The sequence below is a fragment of the Stegostoma tigrinum genome, chromosome 24 (assembly GCF_030684315.1).
Source record: "Stegostoma tigrinum isolate sSteTig4 chromosome 24, sSteTig4.hap1, whole genome shotgun sequence".
NCBI classification, from domain to species: domain Eukaryota; kingdom Metazoa; phylum Chordata; class Chondrichthyes; order Orectolobiformes; family Stegostomatidae; genus Stegostoma; species Stegostoma tigrinum.
The window spans coordinates 21,032,055-21,049,159 of record NC_081377.1 but is presented as its reverse complement, the minus strand read 5'-3'; the positions used below and the strand labels follow the sequence as shown (position 1 = coordinate 21,049,159).

Below are 17,105 nucleotides of genomic sequence, written 5' to 3'. Positions count from 1 at the left end.
TCAGAGTGGTAAGGGCATGGAACTCCCTGCCTGCCAATGTAGTGAACTCAGCCACATTAGGGGCATTGAAACAGTCCTTGGATAAGCACATGGATAATGATGGGATAGTGTAGGGGGAGGGGCTTAGATTAGTTCACAGGTCGGCGCAACATCGAGGGCCGAAGGGCCTGTTCTGCGCTGTATTGTTCTATGTTCTAAAGACTATATTTGTGAAGCCTCCTGCTCCTGTTAGTTGTCCTCCACTCATGGCTGAATGTGGCAAGGCTGCAAAAATGACTGATCTATTTTGAGATGCAAGTAGTCTTACGTTGTAGCTTTTACCAGATTGACACCTTGCACCATTTATTGAACCAGATTTGATCTCCAGTTTGTTGGTAGAATAGGGTGTGCTAGTCTATGGGGCTACAGATTGTGGACACCATTCTACTGCTGCTGCTTGTCCATCTGGCCTTATGGATGTCCAGGTTTAGGTTTCTAGTTCTATTTTAAATCTATCTATTTAGCACGATAGTAGTGCCACACAATATAATGGTGGGATGTCCTCTGGTGAAGATGAAACTTCACCTCCATAAGGACTGTGTGCAGTGTTCCCTCTGACTTTGGCTGTCTCAGATGCATCTGCAATATGTAACAAGATAACAAAGGTGTAGAGCTGAATGAACACAGCAGCCCAAGCAGCAGGAGCAGGAAGGCTGATGTTTCAGGTCCAGACCAAAGGGTCTAGGCCCGAAACATCAGCCTTCCTGCACCTCTGCTGCTTGGCCTGCTGTGTTCATCCAGCTCTACACCTTTGTTTATTTCAGATTCCCCAGCATCTGCAGTTTCTACTATCTTTAACAAAATCAAGTAGGTTTTACATTGGGTCTATATCTCATGAAGGAGCCACAATCAAGCAGTTATGAGCTCCCAGAATCCTAGAAGATTAGTCAGTTGTGGTGCAAGTGAACCACGCTTGGTGATGCCCTTTTGAAGTCTCCCAACCATTGTACATTCTATGCCGTTACCATCTTGTGTTTCCCCCAAGTGGTGTGATTGTTCCTGACTGTCTCAACGAGTGTGCTTTCACGTATCAGAACTGGTGATAAATCATAACGAGAGATGGTGGTGGTGGTGTTTTGAGTGTTGTGTGTTTGTAAAGCAGGAGTGAGTGTGTCAGGCTGTAACTTGTCTGACCAATTTTGGGCACAAGGACACAGCTACCTGTATGCACCATGCCCCCCACCCACTCACCAAGTGTGTAAGGAGAATGACCTGATTTCCATGTCTTGTTTGAAGTTGGGTCCATCTAGTATCATTCTTTTCTTTGGACTAAAGTGATTGCCTTGCAAATCATTTTGTTGTATCAATGTAAGATTCACCTGTATTGCCATGTATTACCAGACCAGGTAAAGATGACTGGTTTCTCCCCTGTAAGGGCTTTGGTAAATTGAATGGGTTTGTGACAAGCAACAATAGTTTCATGGTTGCCTATTTTCTAGTTTTTATTCCATAGTTATTTCTTCAGTTATCACCGTCTGCCATGGTGGGCTTCAGCCCGTGTCCCCAGAGTATTAGCTGGGTCTGTGGATTGCTAGTCTTGTGACCCTTTATTGCTAAGCTTACTGCCTCATCAACAAGGGGACTTGCCATAATAACAATGCAGTTAAACTCTACCCACAATCAACTGCTAAACATGTAAAATAGCTTTGGTTCAATGTTTCTCCAAAGGTCCCTGTGTCCTCAGCAGCAATTAAGTTTACAAGCAGATCAAGCTAAGTCATAACTTTGAATTACTGTGCACATGTTTCAGTGAAAAGGCTGCGCACAAGAAATGAAAGTTGGAGAGAACGTGGCCTCGGATTGTTGTATTAATAGTAAGTGAAAATAGTTTTATGCATCCTGAAGGTGAACTGAGCAGTCTAAGCATGTCTGTCCATTCATGTATTCTGATCCAAATGATATGCTGTGATGTTACTATTAAAAAGGAAATATCAATTCTCCATGATCATTGTGAAAGCCAAGTTTTTATATACCCAAAAAAACAGCTACTGATAGCAATTCACTATTTGGTTTTCTTTGACAGGTTGAACACCCTATTCCAGAGCAATTCAAGACTGTCTGGAATGGGGAGAAACTGATGACTACAGAAGCAGAAATATCCGGTTAAATACACAATTACTGAGGATGTTTATCTACAGGCATGATGTTAATGTTGCTAGTAATGATGAGCCTGATTAATCTGTAGAAGCAATGAGCTAACTTTCTGCACAATCTACTCTTTAAACTTGTTCTGTCACTCCTCATGAGAGGTCATTAATCTGCTACAGCATATACCTCAGATGTACTGGGATTAGACTTTCCAGTATAAAATGGCCTAAAGTAGCTGGATTAGAGCATGATTGACTGCCCTGAGATGCAGTACGAACAGTATGAATACTCATTGAATTTATGGAAGTAGAACACTTAAGGGCTGGAAACAATTGGAGAGAACTTGAGAGTGAGGGCATCATAATGCAATTTTATTCGAGGCTAATGTTGCTGAGTTGTTATTTGCATGGGTGAGAAGTTTTTTTTCCTGCTCAGCCTTGCATTAAAATATCTCAAATTGACAATGCATTAATACCATTCTAATCCTAAAAAAAATTACCATCAAAACTAAGGAAGTTCTAATATGCCTGATATGGTTTTTAATTTGCTTCTTGCCTTGATTATTTATGCTTTGGGAGCAATTGTCACCCTTTTTAGTTTGAAATTATAGGTGAAACAATTACTTCATTGCTGGGATTGGTTTTTATCCCTGAAACCACATAGCCTTTTATAGAAGGATCAAATGTGAGAGATTATAAACCCCCCATGGGCCATGAACGAGTTTTAAAAAAAAATTCAGTGCAAAGATCAAAGAACAGTTACAGCACAGGTGGCCATTTGGCCCCTGGCTTTTGTGGTTCAGGTTTTGAATGAAAGCTAACTTAATGTGTCAGTCTAATTTTTTTTTTCCAGAACTTAAATGTGGGAACTGAGGTTATTGCAGACCAGCTGTCTTGAAAGCATTCCATAAATCTTCAAACTTTCCTTTTGAGCATTTTTGTTTTGCTCCATTTTGTACCTTACCAGTGTGTCATCCTTCTGCAGTTTGCTTGGCCTAAACTTTTATTTCTAGCACAGTAGTTTTAAACTGAAGTGGAGACCCAGATATGGTTTGTCTTGCGGTTAAAATAACTTTTAAAAATTGGAACTTCTCTTTTTCCTCAGGGTCTGGTCCTCTTGAAATGTGTGTAGCAGCTGATCAGAATATTGATGATACACAGTGCCTGAGTTTTGGTGCTTGCTTTCAGTTGGCATTCTTTAAAAAGTTGTCTAAAACCATTCCATACCCCAGGAGTAAACTTGTTGTTTTATTCCTTTCTGTAATGTTAATTTACTCATCTATTTCAGTAGATGGATTAATAAGGCTATTTTGTACCAGGATGTCAAACATTTCAGCACAGTTGCATTGAGTACTTTTCCCCCAGAATCTTGTCTTGATTTAAAATAAATTCTTAATGATTTGCACATTGTGCTTGTTTTCTCATTGCATTTTTTGGGTACATTAACTTCAAAATAAAAATTCTTTTAGATTCAATGTTTACTAAGCAGTGAAATAATGGAAGACAAAGTATGTTATGATTTCTGAATGGGCCAGCAAACATTGTGATTGATGTACTGTCAATTTCTTTTTAGGCTAATTTACATGCAGTCCTAAGCTTCTAATCTGATAGTGGAAAATTGGGTTGCAAGGCTGCTACAAGAAGTCATAGTTAAGATTGAAAGTTTTTTAATTGCTTTGACATTTCATACAAAATGACAAGTGAGTTGTTGCATTTAGAGGAAGTTTGAATGCTACTCTACCCCAAGGTACCAAGTGCACAGTCAACAGCCTATTTTTGGTGTGAAAACTTTGTATTGTGTAATTTCAGTACGATACAAACAGGTCAAATTTGGTTCTTGCTACTTGTGGTTACTATGCTCTTAACAAATTAAAATGCAAAACAAAATTTGCCACCTTTGTAACAGTGTCTTTTTGAAGTTTATCGTGACTGACCAGCCTTGAAACTGGAGGTGAACCTTGCTGATATATTGAGGACATCATGGACTTTTAGGAGCTGCTTTGCACTGTCCTCTGAAGTTTTCATCCCCAGCCCAGTCTTGAGATAATTCATTCCATAAATAGAAATGGATGGATTGATCTAGCATTGACATACCAGAGATCTGTCCAATGTACAGTTTTTGATGGTGAGATTTTTTTATCCATTGTAGACCTTATGAACTCCGGCATAGGCAAAGCATAAATGTTAAGGTGCAAGTGGAGTATGAACTTCTACCTTGAGACCTAGGTTCAAATCTTATGTTCCAGAGATATGTAGTAATATCATGGCACAAGTTGATGTGAAATTAAAGTAAATCTGTGATAATTTTTAATGTTAAAAATATCATTTAATTAAAAGCAGACTAATACAATGCTTTGATAACAAGCTGAAGTAAAATTCCTGCAACTTCACATCAGCTTAATATTTAGGAACATTCAAACCAAGCTGGCTAGGCAAAATACTAGCTTCCTTTAACTGTACAGCTACACATTCAAGCTTTTTTTCTACCCAACATGGACTTTGTTCTAAAACCACTTTCCTGGTAATCTTCCCCTTCAACTTGCCTTGAACAGAGGTGGGGGGAACACTACTACAGTTGCTAGAAATCAGAAATAAAACCTGTTGCCAGAAAATTACTTGACAGTTCTGGCAGATTCTGTGGAGACAAAGCAGAGTTCGTAGTTTGGGTCTGGTGACCTTTCTTCAGAATAGTCATTAACCTTCAATGTTCCTCAGCATAGGACTGCTACAGCATAAACATGATTTAAAATAACATTAATTATGGATCTGTTTGAGAGTATAGCTGGAATCGATAGGGCATCTGCTGTGTGAAACCTAATTTTAGTTAGGGAAAAATGAATACCTTTACCTTTTCTCTCCTGTCCAAAAAGAAATCTACATGGGGGAAGCAAACCTGTCATTTGCCTCAACTGGATTGTTCCTAGTTACATTAATGATCTCTGACATATCTCAGAACAGAGCAAAACTCATTGTTAGAGAAAGTCTTTTCTGATTCAGTGCATTAGAACTGTTACTATGGAAAAAAAAGTGAGTTAAACATAAACATAAATCAATATGAGCTTCTGCAGAATCTGGGGGTGGGGGGGGAAGTCACTTGATCATTGTGAATACTGTAGATAATGAGCCAGTGTTGCAACATTACATCATAGGCATGTGGACTAATTAATCAGTCAATATCCACCAGCTTACTAAAAGGGTCACTTGAGATAAGGAATTATGTTGGTAATAAACCATTCCTCTGAAAACTGAAGGTGATCACCATTCACAGTTAGAAATTGCAGTTTGCCTGCTTTGTCCATAGTCTTCAAACCCAACCGATCCTGGGGGTGAAAAAACAATGATTTTGTAAATGTAAACAGTGACTGACTATTGTTTCACCCTCAACAGTCAAATAGTGGTTTCTACCTGATCAAAACACTTGCCACCATAGCATCACTTTGGCAGAAATTGAGAATTTCAATACAATTACTGCCAGAGCTTTGTCCCACCAACAGCAAAGCAATACAATGTCTATTCCAAGTACAGCTTTCATATCTTGCACTGTAGAATTTGAGCAATAACATTTTTCCAAAAGGCCAGAATTAATGTTTATAATAGTGAGGCATTCTAGTTCAAGTGATTTGCATGCATAGTTCATTATTTTCAATATCACCACCAAACACTACATTTTGTTCAAATTCCTACAGCTGCCACGTATCTGGATGTTAGAATTTGCCATTTCATGACTGACTTACTGGCATAACTTGAAGATATCGCTAAGTTCAACCTTCAATCTGGGAAATCCTTTAATTATTTTTGTTAAACATTCTTAGATAATATCCACTAAAATTCCCCTAAACTTTCTTTCCTAAGAATTTTAGTAAGTGCCAGCCAAGTTCACAGTATTTCTTTACAATACTAAATGCATAATTAAGAGAAATTAATCTGCCTTAATTTTGCAGCAAAAAGTAGTGTGCCATCAAAGTACAGTTTGATTGGAGACTTGTTTCATTTGGCCACGTCTTAATTTTGATTGTTGGTACAAGATTTTTTTATTGCACGTTTTTGCAGATACCAAGTGTCAAATTTTATCGTTTCCCCTCTTGTACGCACAAACGTAACCAGTGCTGGAAAGTTTACAAACTATTTCCTGTTGTCTACTATAGTTCTAATTTATCTCAACATGCCTATCGACCTTGCTGTAACTTGCTTTGCATGGATATTTTTGGAACTGGTTTGAGACTTCGTCAGATTCAATGGACACATTACTGAAAAGAGGCAGCCTGTTAGTTTCCCAAGGAAGACACCTTTCTAATAACACCACAAAAGGTAATTTACACATTAATAGATCTTACCTCTTTATAAAGAACACTCTCCTGCAAGCTGTAAGTGTCTTTAGCCTGGCCAGCTTTATAGAAACCAAACCACTGGAACAGAGATGAGATTGACAATTTTATTATTGGGCTTGGTAAAATTAGACTGCTTATAAAGAAGGCATTGTGGATGGTGTAATGCTGTCTCATGGTTTGTGTTTTGAAGCAAGATTAAAATTCCTCAGCTTTAATTTTGAAATACAAGCAAGGTTATCCTGAGGTTGATATAGATTGAACATGCATTCATAGAATGAGAGAGAAACATACAGCTCAGAAACAGACCCTTTTGCCCAACTCATCCATGCTGACCAGATATCCTATATAAAATCTAGTCCCATTTGGCCCATACCCATACAGATGCTTTTTAGATGTTGTAATCAACCACTTCTTCTGGCAGCTTTCCATTCATGCACAAAACTCTCTGCATGAAAAAAGTTGCCCCATGGGTCCCTTCTCCCTCCCCCCACCCCCCACCTTAAACCAATGCCCTCTAGTTTTGGACCCCACTCCACGGAAAATATTTCATTGATTTACCCCATCTGTGCCCCTCATGATGTTATAAACCTCAGCCTCCGACACTCCAGGGGAAATAGCCTCAAGCTTATTCAGTCTCTCCCTATAGTAAACCCTAGTAACGTCCTTGTCAATCTATTTTGAACCCTTGCAAGTTTCACAACATTCTTCCTGTAGCAGGAAGACCAGAACTGCACACAATACTCCGAAGTGGCCAAACCAATGTCCAGTACACGCACAACATAAGCTCCAAACTCCTAAATATTCAATGCACTGACCAATAAAGGCAAACATATCCTATCTACCTGCAACTCCACTTTCAAGGAAGTATGAACCTGAGTCCAAGGTCTCTTTATTCAGCAACGCTCCCCAGGACTTTACCTTAAGTGTACAAGTCCTGCCCTGATTTGCCTTTCCAAAATGGAGCGCATCACATTTATCTAAACTAAACTCCATCTGTCCATCCTCCATTCATCTGATCAATAGCCCATTGTACTCTGGAGGTAACCTTCTTAGCTGTCCACTACACCTCCAATTTTAGTGTCAGCTGCAAACTTCCTAACCATATCTCCTACAATCACATCCAAATCATCTGTATAAATGATGAAAAGCAGTGCACCCAGCACTGATCCTTGTGGCAGAGCACTGGTATTGCTGCAATTTTTTTAAAAATCTGGTTCTCGTGAAAATTAGTCTTTTGTCTTCCATTTCTAGTTTCTGATAAGCATAAATTTTGTTTGAAGTGCAGACATTCAACCTTATGGGGACAAACCCCAATACTATAGAATTTATATGCATCCCATATGTGCACAAAATAGCAGCTAACTGATCTTGCAAAATTCCTGTTTTTATCGTCTTACAAAATCCACCTAACTAAAGAGGCCAAAGCCCTGACCAATCAGCCAACTTGGATTACTTCTCATTTAATAAACATTATAAAATTTGCCTAACTTGTATATTCAACTGTTATGTCAAACACAGAGAATTGACTTGTGTCGAAAATGTCCATTCACAGCTGCACCACCTTACATCGGTTTCAAACCTAAAGGTGGCCTCACATGCATATCTTACCCCAATTAAAGAGTGTCTTGCTCACAAGAAGTTCAAAGGGAATAAATGGAGTTTGTAGGTCTGTGGAGTGAGGAGGCCAATTTGCATTTATACAGTGGCTTTAATGTAGGTCAAAATTTCCATAGCTCTTTGGGGATAAGTGAAGCAACTGAAGCCTTGGTCAAAGAGCTGGTTTTTAATAAAAATCTTGATACAGGAGGCAGAGATGGAGACAAACAGAAGGAACTAGCAGTGTGGATGATAAAACTGGAGGGAATGAGATGCCGAAGACCAAGAGTGGAACCAAGTAGGATAACTTCACACATCTGGACATTTGGCCTCTGTGTGTTGGCTCCTTTTGGTGATGTGGCAAGGGAAGGAACCTTGTTAAAAGAAACAAACTGAGTCTTGAAATTTGTGCAGGTTAAATGGATCGGCCATGCTAAATTGCCAATGTTGTCCAGGGATGTGCAGCTAGGTGGATTAGCCATAGGAAATGCAAGATTACAGGGGCAGGGTAGAGGAGTGGGTCGGTGTGGATTCAATAGACCAAATGGCCTGCTTCCACATTGTGGGGATTCTAAGATTCTATAATTTGGTAAATGAGAAAAGGATGATTTCAAATGGGGCAGTATTTTCCAAGTACAAATCTGTCAAGTGTGTTTTTCTTTGAAGAGGTGATGTTAGTTTTAAAATAGGTGAAGCAGCACTTGAGAATAAACTGTATGATAAACCAAAATGTGAAAACAAACAAAATTCTATATCCAATTTACAGGCGCAATAACAGTAAGTTAGGTGAAACATCAAGAGCAAACGTTCTCACCTCAGAATCAACCGGGTCAACCATGGTATCATTCAAGAATTTCACCATTACAAATTTTTTCAATTTTGTCAGATTCTCCTTGTAGCTTTCGTTAATGCCCTGCATCAAAGTAGAAACATTAATTGTTTGAATCTCTCTCAAATAGTATTCAAATACCAGGCTGTAAAAATATCTGACAACTATATTGCTGCATACTTTGAAACATACCTGCTCCAGAAGTGCTCAGCAACACTACCCAATGAAATAATGAGCATCAAGATTGGCAACTTATGACACAGGTGTATGAATATAGTGTATTTTGCAGAAATGTAGTCTTGTTTTCAAATGTCTGGAGTGATGCAGACACCACCTGGTGGATTCTTAACTCTGTGCTGACATTGCACAGACATTGTTCAACGATACAGTGTCGTCATAGGAAAAGGCTAGTAAAGTTTATCTTACTAAGCCCATTGAATACTTACCCGTTCTTGATTAATATCTGCCAAGAAAATACTCTTGTCCCTGTATAGGTCTTCATTCAAGGGATCATGCCAGTACTCTGCCTGCACCAAGCTAACAGGAAAATAATTGTAAATAAACAGTTAGTTAATTCTTAAGCAATTATAGAAATAACTTCCAAATTCACCACCCCTTTCGTGCCCAATTGTGGAACTGGTGAGAGGAAAACCATGGAAATGGACAATATTGTTAGATCCTTTTGTAACTATTCAGTCAATCAACTCCATTGAGTAAGGTAAGGAGGTTGTAGAAGACAAGAGGGCATCGATGCTGTTGCATTTTTAGTTATTGAAGTTGTCAGTGACCGACCTACATAACTCCAAGAGGGAGAGAAGCCAACTTAAGAGATGCACAATGAGGACGATGGCTGAAGTGAGAACAAGCTGACTGCTTGAACGTTCAAGAGCTTTTGAAAGCATTCAAGAAAGGTTGTTGACTTGCTCACTGAACTGGCTTGATTTTGCTCAATGCAACATGCAGAACTAACATGGTTTACAAAATACCATGCAACAACTGACAGAAAGGAAGGAAACTAGCCATCAGAATACACGAATAACAGTTAGCAGCAAAACGGCATGACAAACTCTCATTATCGATACACTCAGACAACGAAGGCCATCAGTTTAATGGGACAATGTTACCATAATGACCCAAGCCAAACACAGACACACGTGGGAATTCCTAGAGGCATGGTTCTCCACCCATAATGCAAACAACAAACATACAGAATTGGACCCCACATACAAACCCATACAGATCAAAACCATAAATAATACTACTCACCAGACAGTATAAATTCCAAGAAAAGTAGGATAACACCACTTTCATTGGAGGCTTCACTGATGATGTCACCTAGCATGGTGACAAAATGTCTGAACAAAAACAAGCCAGCTTGGCAAGCAAGTCAACAACCCCACCCACAACACGAGCTACAGATCTTTACTAAAACATTAAGCATTCAAGAAAAATGCAACTCTCCTATGTTGCATTAATTTCAAACTAAGTAACCTTGAGAAATTTCTCAAAGTACTCAATGTTCCAATGATTATCCTTTCCCATTGAATAAAATGGACTCTTTCACAGATAACTCATCACAGCGAACTACTGGATTTAAAGGAATTCACGGACACAAACTGAATTGAAAATGTAAAACTGTTGGTGTTTCTCTTAATGTTGTTTGCTGTTTCAATTCAAAGACCTACAAAGTTTTATTTTTCATTACTCATCAAATAAGACATAGGACTTACATTAAATTACAACATTAAAACATGTTATTTTCAACCAGTACTGGTTATTCTCCATGTAACCAATGTTTCAGTCTTGCACTGTTTGCATGCTATTTTATTCATTCTTTCTTCAATCACTAATCTATTCTTACACATTGACACAGTTGGTGCTTCAACCACTAATTCCAGTAATTTATTCCATTGCCTCACCATCCTCTGTATTAAAAATACATTTTGCTCAGACCTCCCACCGTCATTGGCTTTGACATACCTATTTTGACTTACTGTATGTTCTACTCACAGTTTCGAGCACTATTATCAAAACAAGTGTAAAATTTCTTTTTTTCCTAAATACTTTTCCATTTGTTTTCCAAATGACAGGCAACCTCCTCTTTACTCTGCATTGTATCCACTCTCTGCCTCAGCATCCTTACTGTAGAGTTGAGCCCAAAACTTGTGACATCACTAAACTGTGGTCTTAAAGTTTCCTATTAGATTGATCAGCACTTCCTGCTTTTTGTGTGTTCCACTTTCAAAAACACTATGGCTTTATCTAGCGAACATGAACTCCAAAATGTCTCTGTTCTTACATCTCACCAGCCTTTCCCCCATTTAAGTTATCATTCAAGTTATAATTTAGCACCACCTTCAATTCTGCTGCTTTAACAAAAAACATTTCATCATCCTCCTGCAGTTTTTTTTGGTACTCACTTATCTGTCATACTTTGTCTAGCCTCATGATACATATAACGGAGTGAGTTCAGAACAGAACTCCACAAACAACTCTACCAGCTATCAACAAACAAACCTAAAAAAGTCTTCAACTCCTACATCCTCCCTTGTAACCAGTTTTTGAATCAATTTCTTGTAACTCTTCAAAAATCCTGCCCCTTAAACTTATTCAATTAGTTCCTGCAGCATTTTCTCAGACATTGTTCATTTACAGCACATCAACTGCATTTCTCCAGTCTCCATATCCATCATGTGCTCAAAGAGCTCTTACTGGCTCTCAGGTGTGATGTTCCTAACTGAAACAAACTACACTAAGTTTAACTGTACTCAATTCTTAATAGTTGTTTCAGTGTGCCTTTTGTTGTTACATCTTCATTAAGTGGGAATGAACACATGGCAGAGAACAGCATATTTGTTTTGCATATTAGAGAAATTTGCTGATTGCTTCTTAGTTGACTGTGAAATCATTAGACACATAATTCAGGCAATGAACAACACAAGATAGTCTGATCTTGATACTTCAACACTGGTATACTTACTGGTCTTGAATTGGACTACTATAAGCACCCACATTCAGCATTTTTCTTATCAAGTTACAGATTTGAGAAGTCTCTCCAGGACAGCGGGGCAAACCGTACACTCCTGATGGGGGAAAAGACGACTTAAAATTTAGTCTGAAAGGAAGACCCAAAATGACTTTGTTTTCCATCTTTTAAAAAACATTAATTCAAAAGGAAATTTGCAGGAAAACAGGGCATTTTCAGTAATACACTGAACTAGTGTTGTTGTTTTATTTTATTCACAGCTCTGTGCATCCCCCCCATAGATTAAAAAAAACTTACAAGTGTGCAAAGTCAAACCAATGTAAGAGTTTCAGTTTATGAAAACTATACTTCAATAAATCTAAACTCGAACAGAATAAAATGTCATCATAAATGTTACCTTGATGTTGGCCTCCAAATGTGACAAGTTTTAACATAGCAGGAGAAGGACATCTCTGTGCCACAGCTCTCCTTTAACAAATAGAAAGTCACAAATGAAAAAAAAGCTTCCAAGCAAGCAGTCAAACCCCATTTCAACTTCAAATTTTGAAAGCACTGAATGTTTTGCAAGTCCAATTTGGTTACACTTACAGGAATTGACCGCCTTGAGAGAAGCCCATTGCATTGTATCCATTCTGTAGCTTTTTGTCCTTGGACAATATGTTACACACCAGCTCAACTTGGTCATTTACATTCATGAAGAAACTGTTCTCTATGTCCTAAGAAAAATGTTCAATGTATAAATATTTGTACGAACACATAGGAATTAGGAGTGGGAATAGGCAATTCAGCCTTTTGAATCTGCTCTGCCATTTAACAGGATCATATCTGATCCTATCCTAGTCCCAATTCCTCTCCTGCCTGCTCCCCATAGCCATTTATTCCACTTTTCATCAGAAACATATCTATTTCTTTCTTGAATCTGTTAATTGATTCTGCCTCCATTGTACTCTGGGGCAAAGAGTTCTACAAATTTACAAGCCTCAGAGAAGTTTTGAATCTACTTCCTCTAACTTTATAACTTTGACCTCTTATTCAAGGCTGTCCCACAAGATGAAACATCTGTTCAACATCCACCTTATCAATCCCCTATAGCATTTTATATCCCTCAGTCAGATTCACTGTTCTCTGAACTCCAGTGAGCAAACTATTCGACCACTCCACATCCTACAGCCCTTTCATCCCTGGAATCAACCTGGTGAACCTCTGAATTGTCCAGTAAGGAGACCAAGTATGGTCTCACCAATTCCTTATATAATTGCAACAAACTACCTTGCTTTTATAATCCAGTCCTTTTGCAATAGATGGCAGGATTTCATTTGCCTTTCTTATTTTATGTTGCCTTTAGTACCTACTTTCTGCAAATTCATGCACAACACCCAGATCCTTCTGTCCTGATACACTTTGAATTTAATAACTACCTTTTATATTTCTGGCAATAGATAATTTGATTTGAGGCAATAGATAATTTGAGACCATGCAAATTAGATAAAAGCATTACTTTGTAATATAAAACCATTTACAGGTTTGAGAAAACACGCACTACATAGATCAGGAGGTCATAGTTTCTCTTTTCTGTTTGCACTGTTAGCTATTCTCAACCAGAATTACTATGGCCTTGGTGCTTTTGGACTAGACAATTAAGATCTTTTCTCTAAGGTCTTATTTCTAAATGTATCGTGTACCTCGTCTCAGACTATTTGCAAAAATAGATGCGTGTTGAGGTCAGCAAAAACTTTGTTGTATAATGCTTTCACAGAGAAAACCCTAGTCATTGATTCACACATAAATAGGAACAAAACCAGAAATTGCTGAAAAAGCTCAGGAGGTCTGGCAGCATCTGTGAAAAAGAAAATCAGAGATAACGTTTCAGGTCCGGTGACCTTTCGTCAGAATTCTACATCGTAGAATCCCCACAGTATGGAAACAGGCCCTTCTGTCCAACAAGTCCACACCAACCCTTGGATCATCCCACCCAGACGCATCCCCCTATAGCCCACCTAAGCTACACCTCCCTGAACAAAATGAGCAATTTAACATAGCCAATCCACCTAGCCTGCACATCTTTGGACTGTGGGAGGAAACCAGAGCAACCGGAGGAAACCCACACAGACACAGGGAGAATATGCAAACTCCACACAGACAGTCGCCAGAGGGTGGATTCGAACCCAGGTCACTGGTCTGTGAGGCAGCAGTGCTAACCACTGAGCCACCGTAAGGGTGGGTGACTGGACCTGAAATGTTAACTCTGATTTTTTTCTTCACAGATGCTGCCAGACCTGCTGAGCTTTTCCAACAACTTCTGGTTTTGTTCCTGATTTACAGCATCTGCAGTCCTTTTGGTTTTTATCACACTAAAACAGATTTTGAAAGAGTGTACATTCAGGTTATTTCATCTTAAACTTTTCTTTCTGAAAGCATCTTAAGCACAAGGGTATACTGTCCTGTACTAGGTTCAAACAGACATTCATAAATAACCCAAGAGATAGTTTATCAGCTTCCCAATTAGGAAAACCTGTAATATTTTGTATGTCACCACAAGCAAACTGTAAGGCAGAGCTACTGTAAAGGTCTCTACTGCACCAAATAATTTGTAGAGAGTAATTTACTAAAGTTGGTACATTGGTGCCAGGAATTTAAGTCATCTTGTAATAAGTTATCTTAAAATATCACAATAGTAATGATTTCTAGCTTAACAGATTAAGACACACCTCAGCAATGCTAGTTCCAATTTCCAGTGATAAAACATATATTCCTGGGATATCTCGTTCCACTAGTTTCTTGATGAACCCCATGCTGAGAGGATTACAGCAACTGTCGCCTAAAATTTAAACAATTTGTGCAGAAAACAGAGCAGGTGTTACATAGCTATTCAACTGTATTAAATAAAATTTTATTGAGAGATAAAACTGTTTAGCCCAAATGATCTGAGGGCATTTTTATTAAATTTGCAGGGGACACAAAGTAAGTGGAAAGACAGGTAGTGTTGAGGGGCAGAGAGGCTGCAGTAGGACTTGGATAGGCTAGGATCGCACGCAGGGAAGAGGCAGCTAGAATGCAATGTGAGAAAATGTGAGGTTATGCACTTTTATAGGACGAAGAGAGGCAAAAGCTATTTTCTAAAAGGAGAGACTTCGGAAATCTGAAGCACAAAAGGACTTAGGAGTCCTAGTTAAGGACTCCTCAGGATGCAGGTTTAGTTGGCAGTTGGGAAGGCAAATACAATCTTAGCATTCATTTCAAAATAGGCTAGAATACGAAGAACAGAGATGTACTGCTGAAGCTGTACAAGTCTCTGTTCAGACCAATTTTGAATATTGAGATACCCAGGTGTAGAGCTGGATGAACACAGCAGGCCAAGCAGCATCAGAGGAGCAGGATGGTTGATGTTTCGGGCCTAGACCCTTCATCTAGATCATAGAATCCCCACAGTACAGAAACAGGCCCTTCAGCCCCTCATTTCTGAAGAAGGGTCTCGGCCCGAAACGTCAGCCTTCCTGCTCCTCTGATGCTACTTGACCTGTTGTGTTCGTCCAGCTCTACACCTTGGTATATTAGATTCTCCAGCATCTGCAGATCCTACTAACTTAGGATACTGAGAGCAGTTTTAGGGCCCATACCTAAAGGAAGGATATGCTCACTTGGAGTGGGTCCAGGGGAGCTTTATATGAATGATCCTGGGAATGAAGGCCTTGTAATACAAAGAGAGTGCTTAAGGATTCTGGGTCTGTACTCGATGGAGTTTAGAAAGATGAGGAGGCTCTCATTGAAACTGAGAGGCCTGGATACAGTGGATGTAGAGATGTTTCCATGAGGAGGCGAGATTAGGACCCAAAGGTACATCCTCAGAGCAAAGGAACACACTTTAGAGCTGAGATGAGGAGGAATTTTCAGCCAATGGGTGGTGAACTTTTGGAACTCATTGCCACAGAATGCTGTGGAAAACAAGTCAGTCATTGTGCATATTTAAAACAGATAAATTAATTTCTTATTAGTAAAGGGATCAATGGTTACAAGGAAGAAAGGGGAGAATGAGGGTTAGCCACGATCAAATAACAGAGTTGACTTCATAGACCAAAAGGCCTAACTCTGCTCCTAGATCTTATGGTTGTGTTCCTTCTCTGCCCTACTATCTGCTCCCTATTTTTTATGCTCAATGTATTTTTAAACATCTATATTATTCACCTCTACGTGGTAGCAAGTTCCCCACTCTAAACATTGAGTAGTGAGTTTGTTTCTTGAGGGAGTATTCTAGTTGGTCGAGATAGAATCGAATAAAATAATGGCTTTTTTTGGCCAGAACATGTAAACCGTACGTCTCTTTTCGAATATAGTAGATATTTTCAAGCTATTGCAAAATGGTTTGCGTATTCTGAAGTGTCGATTAGATGTTTAGTATCCTACTTTAAACAAAGACAGCTTTCACTTTTACTACTTCAACGCTTGGTTATACAGTAATAGGATTTGCCTGACTTGATCCCACGAGGCAGCTTAAACAGAACACCCTCTATACAAGAGGTTGTGTTGTTAAATCTGTGGGAAAAAAAAACAATTATGTACTTATCGTGCATCTTCTCTTCAAAAGGGCACATCGAAAATGACAATGTTTTGAGAATTTGAAGCCAACGATCTACACTGTCTGTAAACACTTTCAAATACTAAGTGAAATACTAAAACGTAATTTAAACAATGGATCAGCTGGCAGTCGGGAAGAGCGATACAAACACTCGCTGTGCTTCAGCGATCAGTCAGTCCCGTTTACAATCCGTAAACCTGTTCTCATAGTAAGTGAAATACACCAGCATACGATCAAACAAGGGATTCACCCGCGATCAGCCAGTCCTCAGTTGACTCCGTTTCTAAATCTGTTAATTTGAGAGAACACTTTCATCGCCGTCTTACCCATGCCATGCCAAATGACCACCGGTACCGGCTCCGTGTGGTTGGGGGTGGTCTTCCCCCTCACAGTTTCCCAAACGAAGCAAAAACAGAAAAACAGAAACATCCACCCTCTTCCCGGCGCAGCCATCTTACTCAGTCATATGACCCGTGCTCGTCATGTGATCTTACAGTTCGTAATTAGTTAAAAATGATCGAGTTGTTGCATTGCGTGTAAATGAATATTAGTAGTATTCATTTAGATACTTGAAGCGTAATGAGTCATTTTCAGTTCACACTTCAATAAAATGCGGTTCAGTTTACGTAATCCATGTACTTTCACATTGTGAAAGTTACTGTTTTTG

General features: G+C 39.0%; 2 protein-coding genes across 3 annotated transcripts in view; one reads left to right on the top strand and one right to left on the bottom strand.

Moving 5' to 3' along the window:
* The window catches only part of cap1 (CAP, adenylate cyclase-associated protein 1 (yeast)), a 39,719-nt gene extending 35,706 nt beyond the window's left edge, over positions 1–4,013 (top strand). For both annotated transcript variants that reach the window (XM_048558289.2, XM_048558291.2), the window contains exon 13: positions 2,063–4,013. In XM_048558289.2, the coding sequence (XP_048414246.2) occupies positions 2,063–2,146 (84 nt within the window). In that variant the 3' untranslated portion in view covers positions 2,147–4,013. The remainder of the gene's footprint in view (positions 1–2,062) is intronic.
* On the bottom strand, positions 3,777–17,008 carry ppt1 (palmitoyl-protein thioesterase 1 (ceroid-lipofuscinosis, neuronal 1, infantile)). Its single transcript, XM_048558292.2, has 9 exons — positions 16,765–17,008; positions 14,574–14,683; positions 12,454–12,581; positions 12,263–12,333; positions 11,860–11,962; positions 9,326–9,416; positions 8,865–8,963; positions 6,461–6,532; positions 3,777–5,446 (listed from the first exon to the last, which is right to left on the bottom strand). The coding sequence occupies exons 1-9, from the start codon at positions 16,889–16,891 to the stop codon at positions 5,324–5,326; spliced, it is 924 nt and encodes a 307-aa protein (XP_048414249.1). The 5' UTR covers positions 16,892–17,008; the 3' UTR covers positions 3,777–5,323.
* Between the last annotated feature and the right edge of the window lie 97 nt (positions 17,009–17,105).